This window comes from Lucilia sericata, unplaced genomic scaffold (genome assembly GCF_015586225.1).
Source record: "Lucilia sericata isolate MDLA Ls3-8-SP2 unplaced genomic scaffold, ASM1558622v1 Contig000615F_arrow, whole genome shotgun sequence".
NCBI lineage: Eukaryota > Metazoa > Arthropoda > Insecta > Diptera > Calliphoridae > Lucilia > Lucilia sericata.
Genome location: NW_023994621.1, coordinates 20,009 through 44,339, shown reverse-complemented (window position 1 = coordinate 44,339; position 24,331 = coordinate 20,009). Strand labels below are relative to the sequence as shown.

The 24,331-nt window shown below is 32.5% G+C and overlaps 2 protein-coding genes across 2 annotated transcripts in view; both read right to left on the bottom strand.

Moving 5' to 3' along the window:
* Positions 1–170: 170 nt before the first annotated feature.
* On the bottom strand, positions 171–20,703 carry LOC119606706 (DNA topoisomerase 3-alpha-like). Its single transcript, XM_037960274.1, has 7 exons — positions 20,583–20,703; positions 16,037–16,151; positions 15,341–15,971; positions 12,048–12,363; positions 11,849–11,988; positions 461–787; positions 171–386 (listed from the first exon to the last, which is right to left on the bottom strand). The coding sequence occupies exons 2-6, from the start codon at positions 16,118–16,120 to the stop codon at positions 468–470; spliced, it is 1,491 nt and encodes a 496-aa protein (XP_037816202.1). The 5' UTR covers positions 16,121–16,151; positions 20,583–20,703; the 3' UTR covers positions 171–386; positions 461–467.
* LOC119606705 (DNA topoisomerase 3-alpha) overlaps positions 4,942–24,331 on the bottom strand; it is a 35,927-nt gene continuing 16,537 nt past the window's right edge. The window contains exon 10 of the mRNA XM_037960273.1: positions 4,942–5,067. The gene's annotated coding sequence lies outside the window, so the exon portion shown is untranslated. The remainder of the gene's footprint in view (positions 5,068–24,331) is intronic.

Below are 24,331 nucleotides of genomic sequence, written 5' to 3'. Positions count from 1 at the left end.
TCAAATTATGGGTTTTTGGTAAAAAAATACGGGTTTTTGGTTAATTATTTTTTTTTATTGAAAAATAAAATAGTAATTTTTTTTAGTTTTATATTTTTGTTTGAAATATAAAATTTTTTATTAAGTTTTATATTATTTTCTTAAAAATTAAATATAAAATACAATATGAAAATACATACATATATTCTTACAAATATAAATTAAATTTTGATTAAAATATGAGTATAATATTAAAAAGAAGTAGTTGTGTTGATAAAACTAGTTTTTAGATATTCAGCTTTTTGTGGAAAATTAGAAACGGGTAGGTTTCTCGTTAAAAAACGTTTTTTTGATTAAACTGGCTAAGGCAGATGAGGAGGCACTGCCCTAAGAAAATTGACTGCAATCTACATGAATTAATAAAAAAAAGTTTAAATATTAAGGACACAAAATTCCATATTTTTTTACCAGAAATGTTTACCTTCAGTTTAATCAGCCCATCGAAAGAAATTACATTCACGATTAGAACATTTATAAAACTTTCGCCCCTTATTATGGTTTTCTTTTCTTACAGTCAACCTAATGGCAGGTATATCGCAATTGCAATTTACTTCTTCTTCACTATCCGAAATGTACATGTCTCCAGAATACCAATTGGATTCCCCAGTATATACTCGAATAGCTGAACAATCTTCATTTATTGTTTCCGTATTTTCTAATTTTGGTTTTTTAGCTGAAGAACCTACCTCTCCAAGTATAGAACTTTTAGCAGCAATATCTTGCTGTTCGGAGGCAGCAATTTCATCGGCTGTTTGTTGAGATGCATAAAAAATGTTAAAAAATTTATTCAAATAAAGTAACATTGATTTGAAAATGGTTTTTATTTTCGATAAGCTTTAAAATTGCAGTTATATAGAATCTATATTAGGAACCAGCCGAATCACAATCTCACACAGTTAGATTATTATTCGAAATGTATGTATTGATGGAACTCGGAAGTATATATCGTCTAACTCCTTATTATCAATGTCGAAGAAAGTTACATCATTACAATGTAAAGTTTCTATATGTGGTCTGGCTGCAGTTCAAACAACATAATATATTGTTGATTAAAAACAGTTCATGATTCCGATAACATAATCTATGTAAGATCACGTAATACCAGTATGAGCACCAATGGTCATACAGTGCCAATTCCAAACTAATGGCCGAAGATACTGAATATAGAGTAGCTATGCATATGAGCATCTATTTACGTATATGACTTCAGGAAAGACAACATAATGTGTTGTTGACTAAACGCCTCTTGTTGACGTAGTTACCCTAACCACCAGATTCTGATGTCGTAGCGAAAAGAAGTCAATGTCGTAGCGAAAAGAAGTCAAAGCTACCCATAATCCGTGCAGGTTTATCATTAACTAGCTATACCCAGTGTGCTTCGCTACCCTCAATGGAATATAATAAATATCTTTAAGTTTGATTTTATGATTCTAGTCTCAATATTACAGAAAATTAAAAAAAAAAACAGTTGAAGAACGAAAAAGTACCAGACAGTGCCTTTTTATATATTTTCATTAAATCAGGATGACGCATGCTTAATTTGCAACCGGAAACTAAAAAAATCGCATACAGATTTTTATACAATCAGGAAGCTGCATGTCCAATTTTATGTTTTTAGGTTCAATATTATAGAAAAGTATTAGTAAAAGAACAAAAAAAGTACCAAAGTATCCCTTCAATTCTATCCTTTTAGGATACTGCGTGTGAAGTACGAAAAAGTACCAAAAGACCTATTTTATTTAATTTCATGTTCCTAAGTTCAATATTATAGAAAATTCAAAAAGTACCAATTAAAGACCGAAAAAGTACCAGAAAATATTCCAGTTTAAATTTTCATTCACTCAAGTCCCTGATTGCTTAGTTTTATGTCTACCAAAGGGCCCACTTTTATAGATTCTAATTAACTCCACATGCTTAATTTCATGTTTCTAGGATCAATATTATAAAAAACACAAAAAGTACCTTTTGAAGAACGAAAAAGTACCAAAAAGTGCCCTATTATAGGATCTCACTTAATCCAGGCTCTAAATGCGTAATTTCATGTTTTTAGGTTCAATATTATAGAAAATTCAAAATGTACCTTTTAAAGAACGAAAAAGTACCAAAAAGTCCCCTTTTATAGGTCCTCACTTAATCCGGGCTCTATATGCTTAATTTCATGTTTCTAGGTTCAATATTATACAAAAATCCAAAAAGTACCTTTTGAAGAACGAAAAAGTACAAAAAAGTCCCCTTTTATAGGTTCTCACTTAATCCAGGCTCTACATACTTAATTTCATGTTTCTAGGTTCAATATTATAGGAAATTCAAAAAGTACCTTTTGAAGAACGAAAAAGTTCCAAAAAGTCCCCCTTTAAATTTAAATTTTATAGAAAACTCAAAAAGTACCTTTTGTAGAACGAAAAAGTACCGAAAAGTCCCTTTATTATTAATTTCATGTTTCGATTTCAATATCAAAGAAAACTCAAAAAGTACCAGATGGAGAATGAAAAAGTACCAAAAAATATCACTTGGTACCGGGGTTCCAAATAACACCTCATTAGCATATTTAGTGTTTCTAAATCTAAAAATTTTATCTAAATTGGATCATTGTGGTTGAATAAAATCAAATTTCCCGTTTTTACCCCTTTTGGTACTTTTTTTTCTACCCATTAACGAAATAAAAATTCTATTCCAAAATGTTGCAACATCGTAGTGGGAGCCCGTTATTATGTATTTATATGTATAAGTTAATAAACCGAAATCAATGTTTTATGAAAAAAGTACCAAAAATAGGTACAATTTTCACCCCTTAAACATCCGAATAACCAAAAAGTACTTAATTTATATTTTTTCGTCAAGTTATGAAGGAGTTAAAAATATTGTTTGAATGTTCACTGGTTTAAAAGATACATGGGGTGCAAAAAAGTACCAAAATACAGTTTTTACCCGTTTATTCCCTAAAGGGGCCGAAATTGAAAAAAGTACCAGACACCTGTCCGCTTATTTTTTAAATGAACGACGAGAAGCTTTAAGCTATGTTACCGATTTTACCCGTTTTTACCCTTTTTTACCCCCTAAACATTCGAATTTCCAAAAATCCCGTCTTAGTGGATCTATTTGGTGGGAGACCAACCCCCTGTCCAAATTTCAGCTCTTTAGCTTTAACCGTTTAGGCTGTGCGATGATGAATCAGTCAGTCAGTCAGTAACGTTAGAATTTTATATATATATAGATTAAGAATGTAGAAGATATATCATGTAATGCTCCTCTCTAGTGTTCCCCTAGGCTAAAGAGTTAGAGTTTACCAGACGTATGTATATTATCGCCTAGTAGGCTTCTGATATCAGGACGGTAGCCTGATAGACAACTTTCGGAATGTAGATATTGTAGTGTAATCAGTTGCTTTCCCTCGATCTTACTCTGGAGCGATGATTGTCGTGGTAACAAATTGAAATTGATAACTCAGGTTAAAGAAATGAAGGTCTGTAAAATCTTTTGAAAACAATTCGACTGATTTAAATGTTTTAGCTGCTGAAACCGAATCTGACATCGGGTTTTCTCTATTATTTTGTGCATATATTACGGACATTTTATATAATTATAAAAATATATTTACGTTTAAGGGTCAATTTCGATTTTTTCGATGCCATCATAAATACGGGGCTTCATTATAAATTTTTCCTAAGTTTCATTTAAATCGGTTGATAACAAAATAATATTTCACTATGATTTCAAGTAAATTGCCCAATATTACAAAGCTTGATCTTGACATTCACAGTTTATGGGTTAACATATTCTATAAAGAAATAAAGCCTGTTTTACAAAAATATTACCAAAAATGTGTTTTCTCCGAAATCCTCAAAATTCGAATAGCAGGTACCGCTAATCTGCAGACGCAGTCCACGCTGGTGGATTCAAACGGATTCAAACACATTAAAATCTATGACCTAAGAGTACACCAGCTCACCATGGCCGCCTCATTGAGAGAGAAATAGCCATGGGAGCGTATGATAGCCCCTAGGGAAAATACACACTATGGAGGGTAATACTAATATTTGCGCTCAATGCAGACCGTTATGGAATGAATAGCCCTGTCGGAAACTAGTTTATGTATTTCTACAACTTGTTCCCAAGACCTTTAGTAGTTGCGACATCGCTCTTACTCTAACAACCTTAATAGCTTGTGGATGAGAATGTCGGCATATCGCTTAAAGGAGGACCTATTTAGTAATATTTTAACAAACCTTCTTGATGATAATTATGCAGTAATCAGCAGTTCTTAATATAATTTTGTATAGTTTAGCATTTTTACCTTATGTATTATTATTTTACCTTCTGTATTATTATTTGATCCACATTCAGGCGCAGGTTGAGTTGTTATACCATAATTAATACTATCCAATTCATCACAGTTTAAACGTTCTATCATTTTTGCAACTAGTACACTTATGTTGCCCTTAATATGATTATAAGCTTCTTTATATTTAACAATTTGCTCACGTAATACTGTTTTCGGATCCTTTTCACCTAAGCAAATCTTTTTTAAATCCTGCTCAAATTCAGCTCTTAACATGGGCTTAGCTAAAGCTAATTCCATAGCATTATAACCTTCATATAGGCCCATGCCTATAGATGTAGGCATTAGACAACCATTATCCAACACTCTAATATAATCTCTTATTTTAATGGTATTAATATGTTCGGCTTGCGTGGCATCTGTACCAATACCATTTATGTCCATAAGCTCTATTAAATCGGCTTCTATTAAGAGCGGCGGTGCTGTAGTCACATCTTCTGGCATGGTTATTTCTTCTGGTTCAAATGTTTGTCCCTGTTCGTACATATGTATTTGTTCGGTATTCCATGTATCGTATATATAAACGTCTAGGTAGTAGTGTACGCAAGACACTAAACATGTAGCTGTGAACTTTTCACCTGCAATGGATATTGTCACTATCGTTTCGGAGCCGGCAGCATCCTTACTGACGCAAGCTAAAAAATGCCGGCAAATTAATTCATACACTCGACCCGTGTTGCCTTTTAAATCTGGTGGAAAAAAAAAAACTTTAAGTAAAAAACTGAACTAAAATTGAACTAGAATTAAACTACATAGAATTGAAATAGAACTGAACCAGAACTAGACTGGAACTAGAACCGAACGAGGACTGAACTAGAACTGAACTAGAACTGAACTAGAACTGAACTAGAACTGAACTAGAACTGAACTAGAACTGAACTAGAACTGAACTAGAACTGAACTAGAACTGAACTAGAACTGAACTAGAACTGAACTAGAACTGAACTAGAACTGAACTAGAACTGAACTAGAACTGAACTAGAACTGAACTAGAACTGAACTAGAACTGAACTAGAACTGAACTAGAACTGAACTAGAATTGAACTAGAATTGAACTAGAACTGAACTAGAACTGAACTAGAACTGAACTAGAACTGAACTAGAACTGAACTAGAACTGAACTAGAACTGAACTAGAACTGAACTAGAACTGAACTAGAACTGAACTAGAACTGAACTAGAACTGAACTAGAACTGAACTATAACTGAACTAGAACTGAACTAGAACTTAACTAGAACTGAACTAGAACTGGACTAGAACTGAACTAGAATTGAACTAGAACTGAACTAGAACTGAACTAGAACTGAACTAGAACTGAACTAGAACTGAACTAGAACTGAACTAGAACTGAACTAGAACTGAACTAGAACTGAACTAGAACTGAACTAGAACTGAACTAGAACTGAACTATAACTGAACTAGAACTGAACTAGAACTGAACTAGAACTGGACTAGAACTGAACTAGAATTGAACTAGAATTGAACTAGAACTGAACTAGAACTGAACTAGAACTGAACGAGGACTGAACGAGGACTGAACTTGAACTTATTAAAAAGGTTTCCAAATAAAGTACTGCTCAAAAATATAGCGCACTTTCTATTTATTATTTTGTCTTTTTATACCATTAAAAAAACTTAAGACAAAAAAAATTTTGTATATGGTAAATTAAAGCATATAGACCAGTTTATTAAAATAATATTGAAATTTATATTTAAAATAGCAAGTCCTTAATTATTGATTCAAAATTATAGCGCATTTATAATCAAATTGGCAATAATATATTCTTATATGAAATGTTTTTCAATATTGGATCTCGGGATGATAAAATACTACTGCCCTGGTATTGAGTTGCCAAAGTGTAGCGAACACTTTGGGTTTTTTTTTACCAAATTCATTTTTTAGCATTTTACAATCAATTTATGCAGCTATTTTCAATTCTGAAGACATGAATCGATAATCAATCAATCATTATATAATTTATAAACATTTGATAACAATTTAGTCAATGTTATTTTTTGAATATTTCCTTGATAGATCCAAAATTTCTAAATTTTGTGCGAGGTTTTTAATATTTTAACTAGGCCTATGTTAAAATAATAATATAAATATGATAATATTTTCTAAAAAAGGTTAAAATTTAGTGATCCTGTATTTTCATATCCTTAAAAAAAGATAATTGGCCAAGAGAAAGGATGCTAAGACATGCACCTGTGCTAACTGTAACACCATCAAGAAAAATGTTTTTAAAATTCTTTTAAATGGTAATTGTATTTTCAGTAAATGGAAATTTTATTTGCAGAAAATGGAAAATAGAGGTCAATTCGAACGAAAAAGATATTTCAAATAAATAAATAATTTATTTGTTCAATATTATAGATTAAAAAACAAATAGACGTGTTTATAAAATGTTTGTAGATAAAATATGTGGAAAATATCTTAAGAAACCTTTCAAAGTATAAATTGAAATGTAATATTTTTTTTCAATATTTTTCAATACGATTTTTTGCAACTATGTTGACTTGAGAATTCTACTAATACATTCTTAGAGTTAGGTACCGGATGACAGTAGACTTAGGTACTTCTGACAACAGTTTCATTTCTTATTTATTCTTTGCAGCAAACTTTCAAAAGTTTTTTGAGAGAGAGGAATGACACTACCTTCATATTTTTATCATGTGTATAACATTAAAAAATATAAAATGATAAATAAGTGTAGTGAACATAGCTGCCAGATTTGACGATTCTTCGTTTCAAAAATAGCAAAGTGACGATTTGACGATTTTTTAATTGAAAATGACGATTTTTTAAAAATTAAAAAAATTAAAGATTTATATTTTTTTTTATTTTACAGTGAAAAAAGGAAATTAATATTAAACTTGGAATTCAGTAAAAATTTATATTATAATGAAAACTAGAAATTAAATTCTAGAAGAGCTATTATAAAACATTCTAAATGTGTATGCTACACTGAAAATAATCCATGATCAACTTTACGAAAAAAATTTCCTAACTTCTATTTTTGTAATATTTACAAAAATTTCGTGTATAATACGAAATATTATTTCATAAAACTCTTTTCTATTTTTACGAAAGTACGAAAACCTTTCGTAATATTTTTTTCTTAAATTTAAGCGAAATTAAACATAATGATATTAATTATATTACCATTAAATAAAACTACATTTTTATAAAATTTAAGAAAAAGTATAATATTATTCACGAATTATTTTCTTAAAAAAAAAATTAAAAATTCGTGTGGAGAATAATTTTGAACTAAAATTAGAAAAATTATTTTAAAATGAACAAAAATGTTTGCATAAATTAATATTTCGTAAATTTTACCATATTTATTCAAAATTCACTTTTTTCAATTTATGTATGTAAATTAATTTTTCCAAGATTATTTTGTATTATACTAAAATATTTCGTACAATTTCTTATATATTACGAAAGAATTTCGTGGTGCGAAACAACGAGCGATTCGTACAATGTACGACATTTTTCGTATATATTAGGCATGGATTTTTTTCAGTGTATCTACATTATTTCTTATAACTTTTGAAGAGGTCGACATATCTGAACCAAATTTTTACACTGTATAAGTTAAATCCAGTACAAACAAGTTTTGTAAAAGAACTAAATTTTAGGAATAAATCTCACCAAGTTTAATCTTTTTATATATACACAGCAAAAAATAGTGCTTCCTCAGAAGCAGACGCCAGAACGTTGAAAACATTAAGAGAACATTAGAAAAGAATTAACATTACTGTCGAATATTCTTCAAAACTTAAAGTTTATTGAATTTTGAGCAATAATATTCCGTATTTTCCGTATTTTACATAAATTATTATAAATATTATAAATTTTTTAATATATTTCATCTTAAAATATTGCAATATTTTTAATTTTTTATAAAAATTTTAAGTTTTTCATATTTTCCGATTTTTTTTTGACGATTTCTGAAAACCAAAATGACGATTATTTAAAAATTTATCGGAAAATTGACGATTTTTTCAAAAAATTATCTGGCAGCCCTGGTAGTGAAGTGAGGTAAAAATTCCAGAACATAGAAAAACGAAAACAAAATTTAGAGGTAAAAACATAAACATGGAGTGAACAGTGGACATATGTATGTAAAATACTATCCATTAATTTTTAAATAAAAATAATAAATTGTCCCACTGTTAAATTATTAACCAATAGAAACAAAGATTGTGTGACGTCAGAGCTCCTATATCCCCGTGTCTATATTAGATAAATATTTATCACGGCACTTGAAAAAACGTAGGCAGTAACATTTTCAGTTTTTTGTTTATGTTAATGCATAGGGGTAACAAAATGCTGATTTTATCACGACAACTCACAGATAATTTTATTGAAATAATGCTATATTTTATAAAAACAATTAAAATTAAATGTAAATTTTTTAAATAAACGCTAATTTCACTAAAACTTATGTTTAAAATTAATTCTAATTGTACACAAATAAAATTCTAAACAAATTTTACAAAAACAATGACGTTTGTTATCAAGACAACGTTGTCTAAACAATTGTTTAGACAACACTGTTATAACGACGTTATAACGCTAATAAATGCCGTCTCTACCTGTTAATTTTGTATCATGATAACAATTTGACGTTTAGCATAATAAATATTTGTCTAATATAGACAATTGTTGACCGAGTATATCATTTTTTAATGTTCAGAAACTCAGTTTCCTGGACCTAATTCCTAAGAATTTTCCAATCAGTGTTAGTCAGGAATGTTATATCCGGAATAACATCACTTCCAAGATACTTGGATCTATCTTCGAATAATTCCTGACAGTGGCAAAGAAAGTGGTCCAGAGTTTCACTGTCCTCTCCACATGCTCTACATTCGTCTGAATCCGCACGGCCAATTTTGTATAAATGTGCTCGTAATCATGTGTGTCCATTCAGAATTCGTACCATCATACTAACTTCAGACTTTCTCATTTTGAGGAGATTTCTCGTCTTGTTCTCATCAGGGTCATCCATAGGATGTTTGTGGTTCTACCTACCAAGAGGCCTTAAAGGATTCTCTCACTCATATTTTTAATTCAGCTTTTGTTGCGTCAAATGATTTTGCTTTTGTCAGGTTAACTACCTCGAGCTCCCTTCCCTTTAAAGCTATTACATTCGCCCTTTCGTTGCCAACTTTCGAGTGGCCTAGTACCCATATGATGTAAACATTACCTCTGGGTGAGTATTCAGTTAAAGCTTTCTTACAACCCAATACGGTCTTAGATTTAATTCTATCACCTGATATCGCCCTAATTGCCTACTGGGCTGTGGGCGCCATATTTATTGTTCGGACTCCTGCCTGGAAGCTTATGTTATGATTAGGTAAACGATGGTATATTTCTGTTTCTGGGTGTTCAATATAGAACCCGAGGCCCACTTTATCCCCTAATTTAGAGCCTTCCGTGTAACAACGGATTTCTGCTGCTATTTGCTCTAGTGTTCCTCATTATCAAGACATTCTATCTGGGATCAGCGTTTCAAAGTTTCCGACATATTCTGTGTCTGGTATGCGATCAGGCATGTTCGATGATTGTGTATAACCTTCCAATGTGTCCAGTATAACCTATAACCGCTTTTGGCCAGTTCGCCCAAAGTAAAGAGCCGTTCGGCTGTGAGCGCCGCCTCATATCTTAAATATGTTTACATGGGTGGAATATCTATCAACTTTTCTAGCTTTGGTTGAAGTAGTACATATGCCACCACTTATACCCAAGTAGCATGTACGCTGAACTCCCTGTAGTAGATTGATATTACACTTTTTGTCCAAAACAGTCCACCAGATTATTGAAGCATAAGCAAGAATTAGTCTAATTTCACTTTTTTAAAGCCAATTTGTCATAGTAGGACTAAGACCCCATTTCATGCGTATAGTTCTCCTACATATCGCCCAGCGCCTAAGTGCCTTGTTGATTGTATCCTCTATATGGTGTCTCCATTTTAATTTCCTGTCAAGGATTACACCTAAGTACTTAACTTTGTCCGTCAACGGTATCTTCTTGCAAAGGATTCAGGGTTCAGTATACGTAGAAATTTTTATCATTCGTGTGAAAAGGCAGATTTCCGTGTTCGCCAGGTTAACATTGAGGCTTCTCGGTTGAGCCCAGCTCAAGGCCTCCTCTGCTCTTCTACACAAGTAATTTGGATCCTTTTCCTTTAAAAGTATTACGTCATCGTCTGCATAACAGACAGGACTAAGTCCTTTATCATTTAGGGTCCTTAGGAGACTATTAATCGTGGTAACCCAGAGTAAAGGTAACAAAATGCCACCCTGTGGTATAACCTTTTTCCTGATAGTTATATCTTACATCTGGCAGCTTATCCATCTGTTCCTTAGCATGTACTTGATCCAGTTACGGAGTACCAGGTCAACATAAAGCTGGTCTAGGGAATGGATAAGAGTATCAGTGTGCACGTTATTGAAGGCGCCTTCGATGTCAATGCATAACGCCAATGTATACAGTTTGCTATCAAAGGATTCACCTATGTAGTGGACAACTTCGTTTAAAGCGGTTTGCACCGGTCGTCCCTTTACATAAGCATGGTGCTTATATGTAAGGTCTTTGTCTGGTATACTGCTTTTAACCATACTATCGACTATCCGTTCCAAGGTTTTAAGTAGGAAAGACGTAAGACTTATCTGTCGTTAGGACTTAGGTTTGGGTATGCATATTACCTTGCATCCTGCCATTTAACTGGGTATATGCTAATTTCAAGCATGCAGTAAACATCTGTGACAGATGTACGGAAACCAGTCCCGCCTCCATCTGCAAAAGCGCCGGGAAAATGCCATCCAGCCATGCAGCTTTATAGGGAGCAAAGCTCTTGATTGCCCCTTTAACCATGTCAGATGTAATAACTATTTCCGTATTAGCCTCCCCTTCCTCCAATATCGGCTCATTTATGCTATTCGATATACCGGATGGAAAATGAGGGTTTATTAGGAGTTTCAGTGTGTCGTCCATATCCTCCAGCCTCTTGCCCGTGTCATCGATCATAGATTCCGGCTGGACATGAGTTTTGGATATGAACTTTTTATCTTCGATACCTCATTGACGCAATCTACCTGTTCACTGAAGAGTTTCCAGGAGTCTCGTTTGGCTTTTCGAACGGTTAAATAGTTTGCGAAGAGTCTTTCCAAAGTTCCGGATCTCCCGACTTACCCAGGGTTTCTCATGGACAGATCTAGCTACAACTGAACTAAAGCAATATTCAATATTATAACACCAAAGAGAACGTTTTCATTAAACAAGTCTGGTAAATCCCTAATTAGAAAGCAACTAAGAAGTTGAAGTAAACTTTTAGCACGAATATATACCATCATGATTATGTCATTAATCGGTATTATTCTAATGGAAAGAACGATAAGTATAAAGTTGGCTCTAAGCGACTTAACTTTATTAAATGTAGTAAAATTTTGACTTACGTGTCACCATTTTGATGGGGTATATCGGAGGATGGGCCTGATCAGATTTATCGCCATTTCTAGGATTAGGTCTCCATTCTGCCACACGCTGAGCAAATGAACCCCAAACTGCATGACCCGTTTGCTGCTTAACTAAATAACTATATAAATTTTATTACGTTAAAGTTTTTCTAATAGATTTTTTTATTTTGTTACTAACTCCAAATCAATTGCCTGGGAAAACATATTAGTTTCCGTACGTGGATAACTTATGATACCCTCGTTATATAAATCTTGCGCTATAGTCATAACTTCTTTGGCGGATAATTTCAATATACGGGAACCTAATTTCTCCAATTCCACCGTATTCAAAGGTGTGGGTCGCCATTTGGTTTTTTGTTCTATAGTAACACTTTCCACAGTCGCGATGGGGTTTGATATAACCGAAAGATAATAGTCTTCACAGGCCTGTTTATCAAAGAGACGATTGCGGGCCCAAACGAATTCTACCGTAACATCGTCTATGGTATGCGTTACTGAGTTAAATAAAAACAAGTTAGAGTGCTATATTCGGCTAAGCCGAATCTTAAATACCCTCCACCAGCTACTTTTATATTAATACTTTTCTAATTGATCAAATATTTGTAGAAATAAGTTTTCTCATGTCTTAAATAGAAAAAATCCCAAGATTTATTTAATTTTGTAATAAGTTATGAGTATTTATGTGATTTTCTGAAGGGAAACATGTATAGGACCGACCGCACCCATGTTATGAACCGATCGTGAAAAAATCTTGAAATATAATTTTTGTATACAAAACTAATATTTGTGCCAAATTGTGTATCAATAGCTTTATTTGGTAATGAGTAATGTGCGTTTAAGAGATTTTCGTAAAAGGACCATGTATGGGAGCTATGACCAATTATGTATATAAAGACAAAATTTCAAAATTCTGTATCTATATAATTATTTGGTAATGAATATTGTGCATTTAAGTGATTTTCTGGAGGGGACCTAGTATGAGAGCTATGACCAAATATGGACCGATTGCAAAACAATTCTATAGTGTAATTTATGTATATAAGAGCAATATTTGTGCTAAATGTTTATATATCAATATTTTGTAATGAGTTATGTGCGTTGAATTGATTTTCGGGAGGGGACCTTGTATGGGAACTATGACCAATTATGGACCGATCCGAAAAAAACTTCCATAATAACATTTCTGTATATGTGAGCAATACTTGTACCAAATTTTATATGGATATTTTAATTTAGTAATGAGTTATGTGCGTTTAAGTGATTTTCGGGATTGGACCTTGTACGGGAGCTATGACCAATTATGGACCGATCGGAAAAAAATTCCATAGTAATATTTCTATATGTGAGAGCAATACTTGTACCAAACTTTATATGGATATTTTAATTTAGTAATGAGTTATGTGTGTTTAAGTGATTTTCGGGATTGGACCTTGTACGGAGCTATGACCAATTATGGACCGATCGGAAAAAAATTTCATAGTAATATTTATATATGTGAGAGCAAAACATGTACCAAATTTTATATGGATATTTTAATTTAGTAATGAGTTATGTGTGTTTAAGTGATTTTCGGGAAGGGATCTTGTATGGGAGCTATGACCAATTATGGACCGATCGGAAAAAAATTCACAGTAATATTTCTGTGCATATGAGCAAAACTTGTACCAAACTTTATATGGATATTTTAATTTAGTAATGAGTTATGTGTGTTTAAGTGATTTTCGGGAGGGGACCTCGTATGGGAGCTATGACCAATTATGGACCGATCGGAAAAAAATTTCATAGTAATATTTCTGTATATGTGAGCAATACTTGTACCAAATTTTATATGGATATCTTGATTTAGTAATGAGTTATGTGCGTTTAAGTGATTTTCGGGAGGGGACCTTGTATGGGAGCTATGACCAATTATGGACCGATCGGAAAAAAATTTCACAGTAATATTTCTGTGCATATGAGTAATACTTATTCCAAATATGGATATCTTAATTTAGTAATGAGTTATGCGCGTTTGAGTGATTTTCGGGAGGGGACCTTGTATGGGAGCTATGACCAATTATGGACCGATCGGAAAAAACTTTCACAGTAATATTTTTATGCATATGGGCAATACTTATACCAAATTTTGTATGGATATCTTAATTTAGTAATGAGTTATGCGCCTTTAAGTGATTTTCGGGAGGGGACCTTGTATGGGAGCTATGACCAATTTTGAACCGATCAAAAAAAATTTTCACAGTAATATTTCTATGCATGTGTGCAATTTTTATACCAAATTTTATATGGATATCTTAATTAAGTAACGATTTACGTGCGTTTAAGTGATTTTCGGGATGGGACCTTGTATGGGAGCTATGACCAATTTTGGACCGATCGGAAAAAACTTTCACAGTTATATTTCTATGCATATGGGCAATACTTATACCAAATTTTATATGGATATCTTAATTAAGTAATGAGTTATGCGCGTTTAAGTGATTTTCGGGAGGGGACCTTGTATGGGAGCTATGACTAATTATGGACCGATCGGAAAAAACTTTCACAGTAATATTTCTATGTATATGGGCAATATTTATACCAAATCTTGTATGGATATCTTAATTTAGTAATGAGTTATGCGCGTTTAAGTGATTTTCGGGAGGGGATCTTGTATGGGAGCTATGACCAATTTTGAACCGATCGGAAAAAAATTTCACAGTTATATTTCTATGCATATGGGCAATACTTATACCAAATTTTATATGGATATCTTAATTTAGTAATGAGTTATGCGCGTTTAAGTGATTTTCGGGAGGGGACCTTGTATGGGAGCTATGTCCAATTATGGACCGATCCAGAAAATTTTTCTCTGAAAGAATTCTATTGACATAAGATTTTAATTTGTAAAATTTTGTGAAGATATCGACATTGTGATGGAAGTTATTAACGAAAAACCCATTTTCCGGGAATATGTACTTTTGTATGGGAGGTATATGAAATTGTGGACCGATTCTGGCAATTTTCTGCACGGATCAAGATCTTGTGTAGAAACGAATGTATGGTGATTTTCATGGAATTATCTTGCATAGTTTTTGAGAAAATTACATTAGAATGTGTAAAAAATGCTTATTTTTTTCGAGGTTGTTTTAAATTTTGATTCATAACTTTTCCCGATGTGAACCGATTTTGCTCATTTTCAATACCAAACTGTACCGGATAATAGTGAATATTTTGGGTGAATTTGGTTAAATTATATTGCTTCGTTTTAACGTGAGCGTGTTTTACACAGACGGACGGACAGACGGACATAGCTAAATCGACTCAGAATTTCATAAGGACCCAGAATATATATACTTTGTTGGGTCTCAGATGAATATTTCTTGGTGTTACGCACGGAATGACAAAGTTATATATACCCTCTATCACCACTGATGGTGGTGGAGGGTATAAAAAATATAAATTATAGGATTGGGATAGAGAAAATATATCTACCCTTAATCTTCCAAAAAGGTTCCGACACAAATGCTTCAATTTCCTTATAGCGTTCGGCCACAAAACCCAATGTGGGTATTTGACAGCTGCCATAAGATATTAATTGGTTATTAGATATTTTTATGGGAAATAATCTTCTTAAGTGCATTGTTTGTAAACGTGTTATAGCCGCTCCTGACCTTAAATCCAATTCTCTACGCACATCCACTGCATCACTTTGACGTTTGTCCGGCTGTGTTAAGTTCTGTAGGGCACTATTAACCGCAGCGTTAGTAATTTCCGAGAATTTCGCCCTATATACGGTAATATTAGGATTAATAGCACGACATACATCTATAATTTCAAAACCAATATTCTCGCCCTCACGATCACAATCTGTCCATACGATTAAACCATTGCAACTGCGTACCACCTGTTCCAGAGTGTGTTTTATATATTTTTCACTGCAAGCTTTGTGTACGGGTGCATCGAATAGGCTTTGTGGATCAACGTCATCCCAAGTAGAATAATTACTAGGAAATTCGAATGACATCAAATGTCCTGACACCGATGTCATTATCATTTCACTTTTGATACCCTGAACTGTTGCTTCAAATTCATAAATTTTATTATAAACCGAAAAGCCTTCACTCTAAAAGATTTTAAAAATAATGTTTACCTACTTATTCCGGAATTATTTTATTGCTGCAAACTTACTCTTCTGACCGTTCCAGGATAGTACAATTTATCAGCTATTTCCTTAGCTGCACGGTTTTTCTCCGCCACATTTAAGTACTTCATATCCACGTTTAGGTCTTTTTTAGCGTAGTATCTTTTAGACAAAGAGAAATTATAATATTTCCGCCAAATAAAAATATTTTTGTTTTTGTTTAAGTTACTTAGCTCCACTAAGAATTACTAAATTATAAATAGCTAATGATTGAGATGAAATTCAGATGATCATATTATACTATTTTCGGAAATTTTACCTTATGAAATGAGTGTTTTAGACATGAAAAGATGACATGAGAAGAATCGTCCAACACTCTACAAAGGTTGCACTCAGCAGAGATTGCGACACCTATTTTATTTAATATTTGACCACTGTGTTCGGCATTCTCAAGTCGGAGGCCATTGTGTACGTTGTGTGTCATTGACATTAGTCCATAAGTCATTCAATGTCCTAGGGAAATGTCTTCCAAATGCAATGCACTTTGTGAGTTTTATTCCATCATATTCCGTGCTCCATTCACCTTTAAGCATAGATTCTTTAACCAACAAGTCATCTTTCAATGACTGTCCTATTCTCCTGTTCTCCTTGCATTGTATGCTGCATCATACGCTTTTTTATTATCGTAAATGCCTGTAAGAATGGGAATATAGTTTATCGAATGAGTTCTTGTTCATCTTGTACAGAATTCTTCCAATGATATAATTATTAGAATTTCGTTTTTTTTTCAGTGAAAACATGCTGGTTTTTGAATCAGTAAAAATGGCAATTTCCTAAAACAATTTCGTATCGCAAAATCAGTCGCCAATTCTATGGCAATTAGTTCAGCTGAAGTAGAAGAGAATAATTTGTGGCTAAGTCCCGATCCTGTTGTATTGGATCCCAGATGAAAATATGCAAATCCGGTTAAATTGATAGTCACTGAGCCATCGGTGAATAAGATCTCATAGTCGTTCTGTTCGAGGGTAAATAATTTCTGCGAAAAGATACTGTTCACGATTTCGGTGTTGGCTTGCTCTTTCTTGTCGCACGTTCCTTCCAGTTGGGATTCTAATACCATCAAAGATGAATTTATATTCTTCTAATTTATTCGGGTAATCAGAAATTGGTAATTTGTAGACAATAGCTCTGAGTATTTCTCTACCTGTTGCTAGGACAAAACGATATTTAGGAGGAAGTTCAGCAGAGTGATTATATAAACTATATAGGTGTGGATTTCAATAAACCTGGAGCTTGTCTCAAAAATATGTATGTTGATTTTCGTCGAGACAAATTTTAAGGCCGTTTTCTCGAGATCGGCAAATGTAAAAACTGCATACTTTATCCGAGGTCTAGGTCTGAAGAGCTTTTCGAGTTTTGAATTCCTTTGTTCCGATGATTCAGTAAACGATACAAATTACAGGTTCGTTTTATATCGTTAAATGTCGACTTAATATGGTTCATGGAGGAGTTGTTGTGAGAGATTGTTCGTCCCAAATACTTAATTGTGTTGACATCCAGTATAGATTTGGATAGATTTATCTTCTCGAAGTTAAATGAAAATCCCAGATTATTACTTTTTAACATAAATTCACTTAGTTTATCTGAGAGTACGTTTTATCATCGTCAATATTATGTAATTTGGACATAAATATGTTAAAAACGACCGGGAATAAAGAGCTGCCTTCAGCTAGACCGTTGCACGTTTTCATATTCTCTTCACCTAGTACCAAGATGCGCTTAACCAGCGTATAGTTATTTAACTATACGCTGGTTAAACGCCTTATTTACAGAATTTATAACTCGTTGATACATTGCGCAGTTGATCTTTTCTTGCGAAAAGCATATGATCTATCAGGCAAGATGTTGTTGATTTCAATATGTTCTTCAATATATCATAGCCTCCAGACATTTAAATAGCACTGATAGCAGACAGATCGGTCTATGATTTTGAATCAGGGTAAAATCTTTATTTCTCTTGGGAACATGGCAGATTTTTATCTTTCTTCATTTATATATTATAGTATAATTTTCCCAATTCTTATTCAATAGATCAAACAGTTTTTTTTCTTTTAGTTATGTCTAAGTTTTATCCAGATTAGTTAATGTAATCTTCAAAAACGTCAAACGATAAGATATGGATATTGGAATTAGCAATGTCTTGCTCATTATAGATTATGGCTGTATTTGCAGTCGTAGGGTTGTCCTGAATGGCTTCCATGTTGAGGAATTTCTTCTTTTTTGGGGTTGCTTATACTTTATTAAATTCGACAGCTTTTTCCACATCTCTTTAATAGATGTAGGATTGGAAATCTCATCTAATAATTCAGTGCACGCTTTCTTTTTTTTTCCTTGATATATATAGGTATAACTGTTTATCTACTTCTTGATATTTATTATAGTCTTCAATTTTCTTACATTTAAAAAATCTGTTTCTTGGACTAAAAAGTATGTTCGCCTCTATTTTCCACCAACATTTTGGCTTCTTTCTGTAGGAAATGTTAATCGTGTTCTTAGATCTTAGTCTCCCAACGCTCTTTTGGAAATCATCTATGTCCCCTTTAATTTGCAATTTGCTTACATATATCCTTGTAAAGGTTTGTTCTATCCAGTATTTTATTCATTTTTTGTCAAATCGGGTGAGAATTTTAGTTCGATAATTATAGGGAAATGCTTAATGCTTGTCGTCAATCCTGTTACAAAATGTTACATATAGTGCTGAGGAATTTCAGTTCGTAGTGGCTATTTAAAGGATCCGTCATTGATTCAGTTAAAGTTTGTTATATTCATTAAATCTTCCAAAATTTTACACTTGCGGTCCTCAGTTTGTATCCAAGAGGTTGGATTTTGAGTTCAAATCTCCGCATATTAATGTTAAGTTCCTTTGAACGTGACCAAACAGAAAGTCTCATTTCGAAGGCGAAATCTTCCATATTCAACTTAGGAGGACTATAATTGTGACCTTGTGTTTCAAGTTAATAGCAGAGATTGAGAGAGTATCAAAGTTCAGACATTCACAATATATTTGATGGATTTTTTGATGTAGAACCCTACACCTCCAAAAGCCATCGTTTCTATTCTTTCAGACAAAATTATATATGTATATAGTCACGTTTCTAATAGGATATCGATATTATTATTTCTTATATAGATTTCCAATAGTTCTTTGTTCCCTTTTTCCTTAAGCTTTGTACGTTAACTTGTAGTTTAATTTTGTTGACCAATAATTTAAAATGTTTCTTTTATTATCCTTTCAGCATCAATAAGTTTCAACCCCTTATATTTCCTCATATTTGTAAAAAAAAAAAAAATATTATTTGATCTGGGTTAAGCCTCCTATTAAGTGATTATATTTGTAGTGTCCCTGTAGACTTTCGATAAAATGTCTTCAGTTTTCTCATGGTTTGCCAATAGATCTGCCGAATCCAAAATGGAATGTTCGTGTTCGCATCTTTTGCTGGTACATGGTTTTGACTGTGAGTTCGACTGGCGATCATAATGAAAATGAAAACTTTTCGATACTCCTTGTTAGTTTTACGTGAATTAACTTCCTCCCGTTCTCCAATCATGTTTAAGTTTGTGGCCTTTGATCTTGATGTTTGTCTTGATGTTTGCCCAGATTGTTGTTTGCAAACTTATTTGAAACTTTTCTGGGTTCCTGAATGGTAAGATTTTCTATGGTCATAAGTTTTTTTTAATGACATACGCCTTTGACCTTTCCGTTTAATCCTTAAAGTTAGGTGGATGATTATCCTTACAGTTTGTGCGTCTTACTTTAAAACAATTATCTTCATCAGCATGTTGATTACAACATTTACGACATAGTTTGAAACTTTGCTTGCAGTGTTCTGAAAAGTGGTTGAATCTGTTACAACGAAAACATTGACCAAACGGGATATAATAGCTAACTTTAATTTTCGTATAGCCATAACTGATTTCCTTCGAGTTCAGTGTTCCCTTAAAACTAATTTTCATATTTCTCGACAAAATCTGCTCAGTACGGCATTCAGGGTTTTCCCTTTTAGGTGTTATTTTTATAACCTTATTAATCTCAATTGAAGAGTATACTGAGTCTAAGGATTATTTCTCCGAAATATCTAAAGGTATGTCAAATATCATACCAATCTTTGGGATCTGAATCCTTTTCAGTAATTCCTTTGTCTTGCGCAATATCGTTAGCCGCTGAAAAGTTTTTAAATGTGACCTTAGATCTGCCAAAACCAGGTATTTCCTTATACCTTTTTCATCGTAAAGAACAATAAAATCTATGAACGGGCCCTTGTGTTCTGCATCATAATAACATTCCTTTTATCTATCCGAATTTGTGTCAAGGCCATATCCGACTTACCCGCCAAATCCACATCTGATTAGTTTCATCTTCCAAGATCTTTCTTCGCTTCCCATGTTCATCATCAACAAAAATTTTATGTCCCAATGATGAAAAATAATGAGATGATAAAATGATGAAATTCCAAAATGATGAAATTCCAAATAAATTTTATGACTTTGAGTGACTCAGTTTTTTTATACAAAAACTACAAAATAACAGCTCACAATCAACGGTATTTCGCACAAAAAAAAAAGTATATGATAAAAGGCACTTGTAAGAACGAGACAGAAAATGCAACGACAACTATAATGCAACACGTCCAAACACCACGAACGATCAAACAAGAATAATAATATTTTTGCATAAACATAAAATATTTGCACATCAGTGTTGCCAGAATAAATTATTTGATATTTTAGCAAAAGTGGAAGGAAAAATTATTTTTTGATTCGAATTTGAATAATCCAATTGGAATTTTGTTGAAAATTTTCGATTTTACTATGTTGAAAAAGTTATTTGCCAAATTATATAAAAATATAACGGTTAATAAAACAACCATTTGATAAAACAGCCATAATAAAATTTAAAAAAAAAAAGTTTGTTACTTTAGGACACACCCTATAACTATGAAATCAGCTGCGTTCGTTTCTGTTTCATTATTGTTTGACATTCGTAATGGATTTTTATTTTATTTATTTATTTTATTACCATATCCTAGCATTTATAAGGCCATAGGCGGCAACAAATTTATACTAAAATACATCAAAATTTTCTTATAATATAGAAAATACAATACAAAAAAAAAAAAAAAAAACTTAACAAATAAACAAGTAGGAAAGTATAGTCGGGCATGGCCGACCATATAATACCCTACACCATGAGTATATTTTAAAAATTTTTATTTTTCACAAGAAACTTTTATGTTGAATTTTACCTTAATTCCAAAGTATTTACGCAATTTATTGATAAAAAACAAATTTTCTAAATGAAGCTTTATATAGGAGTATAGGTAAAACATGGGCCGATCCTCATTAAATTTGGGAACAGGATGTATTTTTAAATAATAGTTAATTATGTTGAGTTTCATTGCGATACAAATGGTTACAAGTCAATTTTAGACATTTTTTGAAGGGGGGTTTGTATGGGGGCTAGGGTCAAATAAGGGCCGATCATTACGAAAATCTGCAGTATACTTATATAAAACTTATTTGTGCCAATTTTTAGAGAGATAATAGCATATTTGACGTAATTAGGGCATAAAAAGCCCAAATCGGGAGGTACGGTTGCATGGGGGCTATGTGAAATAATGGACCGATTTCAACCATTTTCAATAGGCTTCGTCCTTGTGCCAAAAAACATGCTTGGTCCAAATTTCATCAAATTATCTTGAAAATTGCGGCCTGTACCTTGCGCACAAGGTTTACATGGACAGCCAGCCAGCCAGCCGGACAGACGGACGGACGGACATGTCTTAATCGACTCAAAATGTGTTTCTGAGTCGATCGGTATACTTAAAGGTGGGTGTAGGACCAATATTTTGTGTGTTACAAACATCAGCACAAACGTATAATACCCTCCCCACTATAGTGGTGTAGGGTATAAAAATTGCAGTCGGGTGAGGCCGACCATATAATATTCTACACCAGTTATAAAAATAAAATGTGAATTAGTTTTCATAATAAAGCATTTAAGTGGAATTGTACCTTGCCTAAGATATACTTAAGCCATTTATTGTTAAATAAAATTGTGGACATTTAAGTCATATTTTGAAAAGGGCTTTGTATAGGGGCTAGGGCCAAATGAGGTACATCAAAGCTAGTATAGAATATGGTTTTGCAGCTTTTTGTCGAGATACGAGTATATTAAACATAATTATGAACTTAAAAGCCCTAATCGTCGGGTTCAGTTGTATGGGTTTAGGTGAAATAATGGACCGATGTTAACCATTTTCAATAGGCTTTGTCTCTGGCACAATAGAAGATCATGTGCCAAATTTCATTGAATTATCTTCAAATTTACATGGACGGTCGGCCAGGCGGACGAATATCAACTCAGAAAATAATTCTATATCGATTGGTAAACTTTAAGGGTGATATAGAGCCAATATTATTGTGCCTTACAAACATCAGCACAAACCCAATATACCCTCCCCACCAAAAGGGGTGTAGGGTATAAAAATTTAACAATATATTTTTAATATCTATAAAATTTTAAAAGAAAAGGTAAATATATATAATTTCCAAAAATGCAAATAAATAAATTAAATATTAGATTATACAACTATGCAAATAAATTGATACATTATTTGAAACTTTATGGAGAAGAAAGTTATTTATTTAATTATTTATTTATTATTAGTAATATCAAGCCATACTGGTCAATACCCCATTTACACATACACAAAATCTAGTAGATTTCATTTAAAATCTTTTCGAAAACTAGACCGTTTACACTTGTTCTTCTGAACATTTAGGAAGATATCACTTTTCCTAATATTTCTCGAAAAAGTGTGTGATATGAAAAATAAGAAGGAAAATGGGATATTTATTAAATTTTTATATATAATAAAAAAATAGATATTTAAATATAACAATACCTTTTATTTTAGCTTAACTTTTCATTCATGTTTTTAAATTTATAAAAATTTTGTCGACATTTCAGTTTTTTTTTGTTTGTTTTTCGCTTCTTTCTTTGTTGCGTCGTATTTTTTAGTATTATTTATGGAAAAACAGAGTTGCATCAATAAAAACTATTAAGACCTAACTATAATATGCTTACACAAGCTGAAGTCACCTTAAGCAACTGAGCAAATACATATAAAACGTATGTATGTGACAAACTATAACTTAAGCTAAGAGCGATACTGACAGCACAGCACACGTAATCAATTGTTTGTTTATTATACAAAAAAAAAAAAAAAAATAAAAAAAAAATAAAAGAAAAAATTTAAATTGTTAAGAAAAATAATTTATTTCAATAAAATATTATGAAATATGTATTTTTTGTTTTTGTTATTACGTGTGGCACATAAAGAAATAAAACGTAAAGATGAGCTGAGACCATTATATACTACGAACTGTGATAACTACCTTTAAGATAAGATAGTATCGGTTTATAAGCTGACGATGAAAAGTTAAATTTCCAATAGACTACCGAAACAAATAGAATTAAAGGCTTTGGAGAGATCTAGAGAAACAAACACACTTAGTTCATCAGCATTAACATTATTTCTAATATGATCAGTGAGGCTAAGAAGTAACAATGTTGTGTTATAGCCTTTTCGAAAAGCATATTGACCCTCATATAACATTGATAGCGTAAAGGAAATCATCTGTTCTTTCATAATATGCTCAAGTACCTTTGATAAAGCAGGAAGAATATAAACAGATCTTAAGTCGTCCAGCCCATGAATTACAGTTGGCTTCGGTATAGGAACCACTCGAGCAGTTTTCTAACAAGATGGAGACAATGAAGTGGTTAAAATTAGTTTAAGAAATTGTAAAATGTAGCTAGATACAAATGGAAAACCCAACTTTATAAACCGAATGGGAATATTATCAACGTCAAGAGACTGTGATCTAATTTTACTCAAAGCATCCAATACCTCAAGCTCGTCAACACAATAAAAGGCTTCGAAATTAATATCATCAGAATGATCATCATTGCCCTTACCGACGACATAATCATTAATACGATTAACATCACCCTCAATAACTGAAGAATCATCCTTGACATCCTTTAAGAGCAGAAAACATGCCTTTAGTATCCATTACTGAGAAAAACTTCAAATAATAATTCCGCTTAATTCTACGTACAGTACTTTTGGCTCTATTAGGGTAAATACAATACGTTCTGCAGAACGGCAAGATTTATAAAACCGATAAGCAAGGCAGTTATACCTACTATAATTACCATGGCAGATTTTCTTCCTTACAATAGGAACAAATGTCATCATAGAATGAAAAAGTGGGGA

Excerpts from the sequence above, each read along its gene's own strand:
- LOC119606706 (XM_037960274.1), bottom strand. The coding sequence starts at position 16,120 with ATGAAGTACTTAAATGTGGCGGAGAAAAACCGTGCAGCTAAGGAAATA. Across the intron at positions 12,364-15,340 it reads ACCTTTTTGGAAGATTAAGG|TAACGCATACCATAGACGAT; the intron begins GTAGATATATTT and ends TATTTAACTCAG. Across the intron at positions 11,989-12,047 it reads TCCCAGGCAATTGATTTGGA|TTATTTAGTTAAGCAGCAAA; the intron begins GTTAGTAACAAA and ends AAATTTATATAG.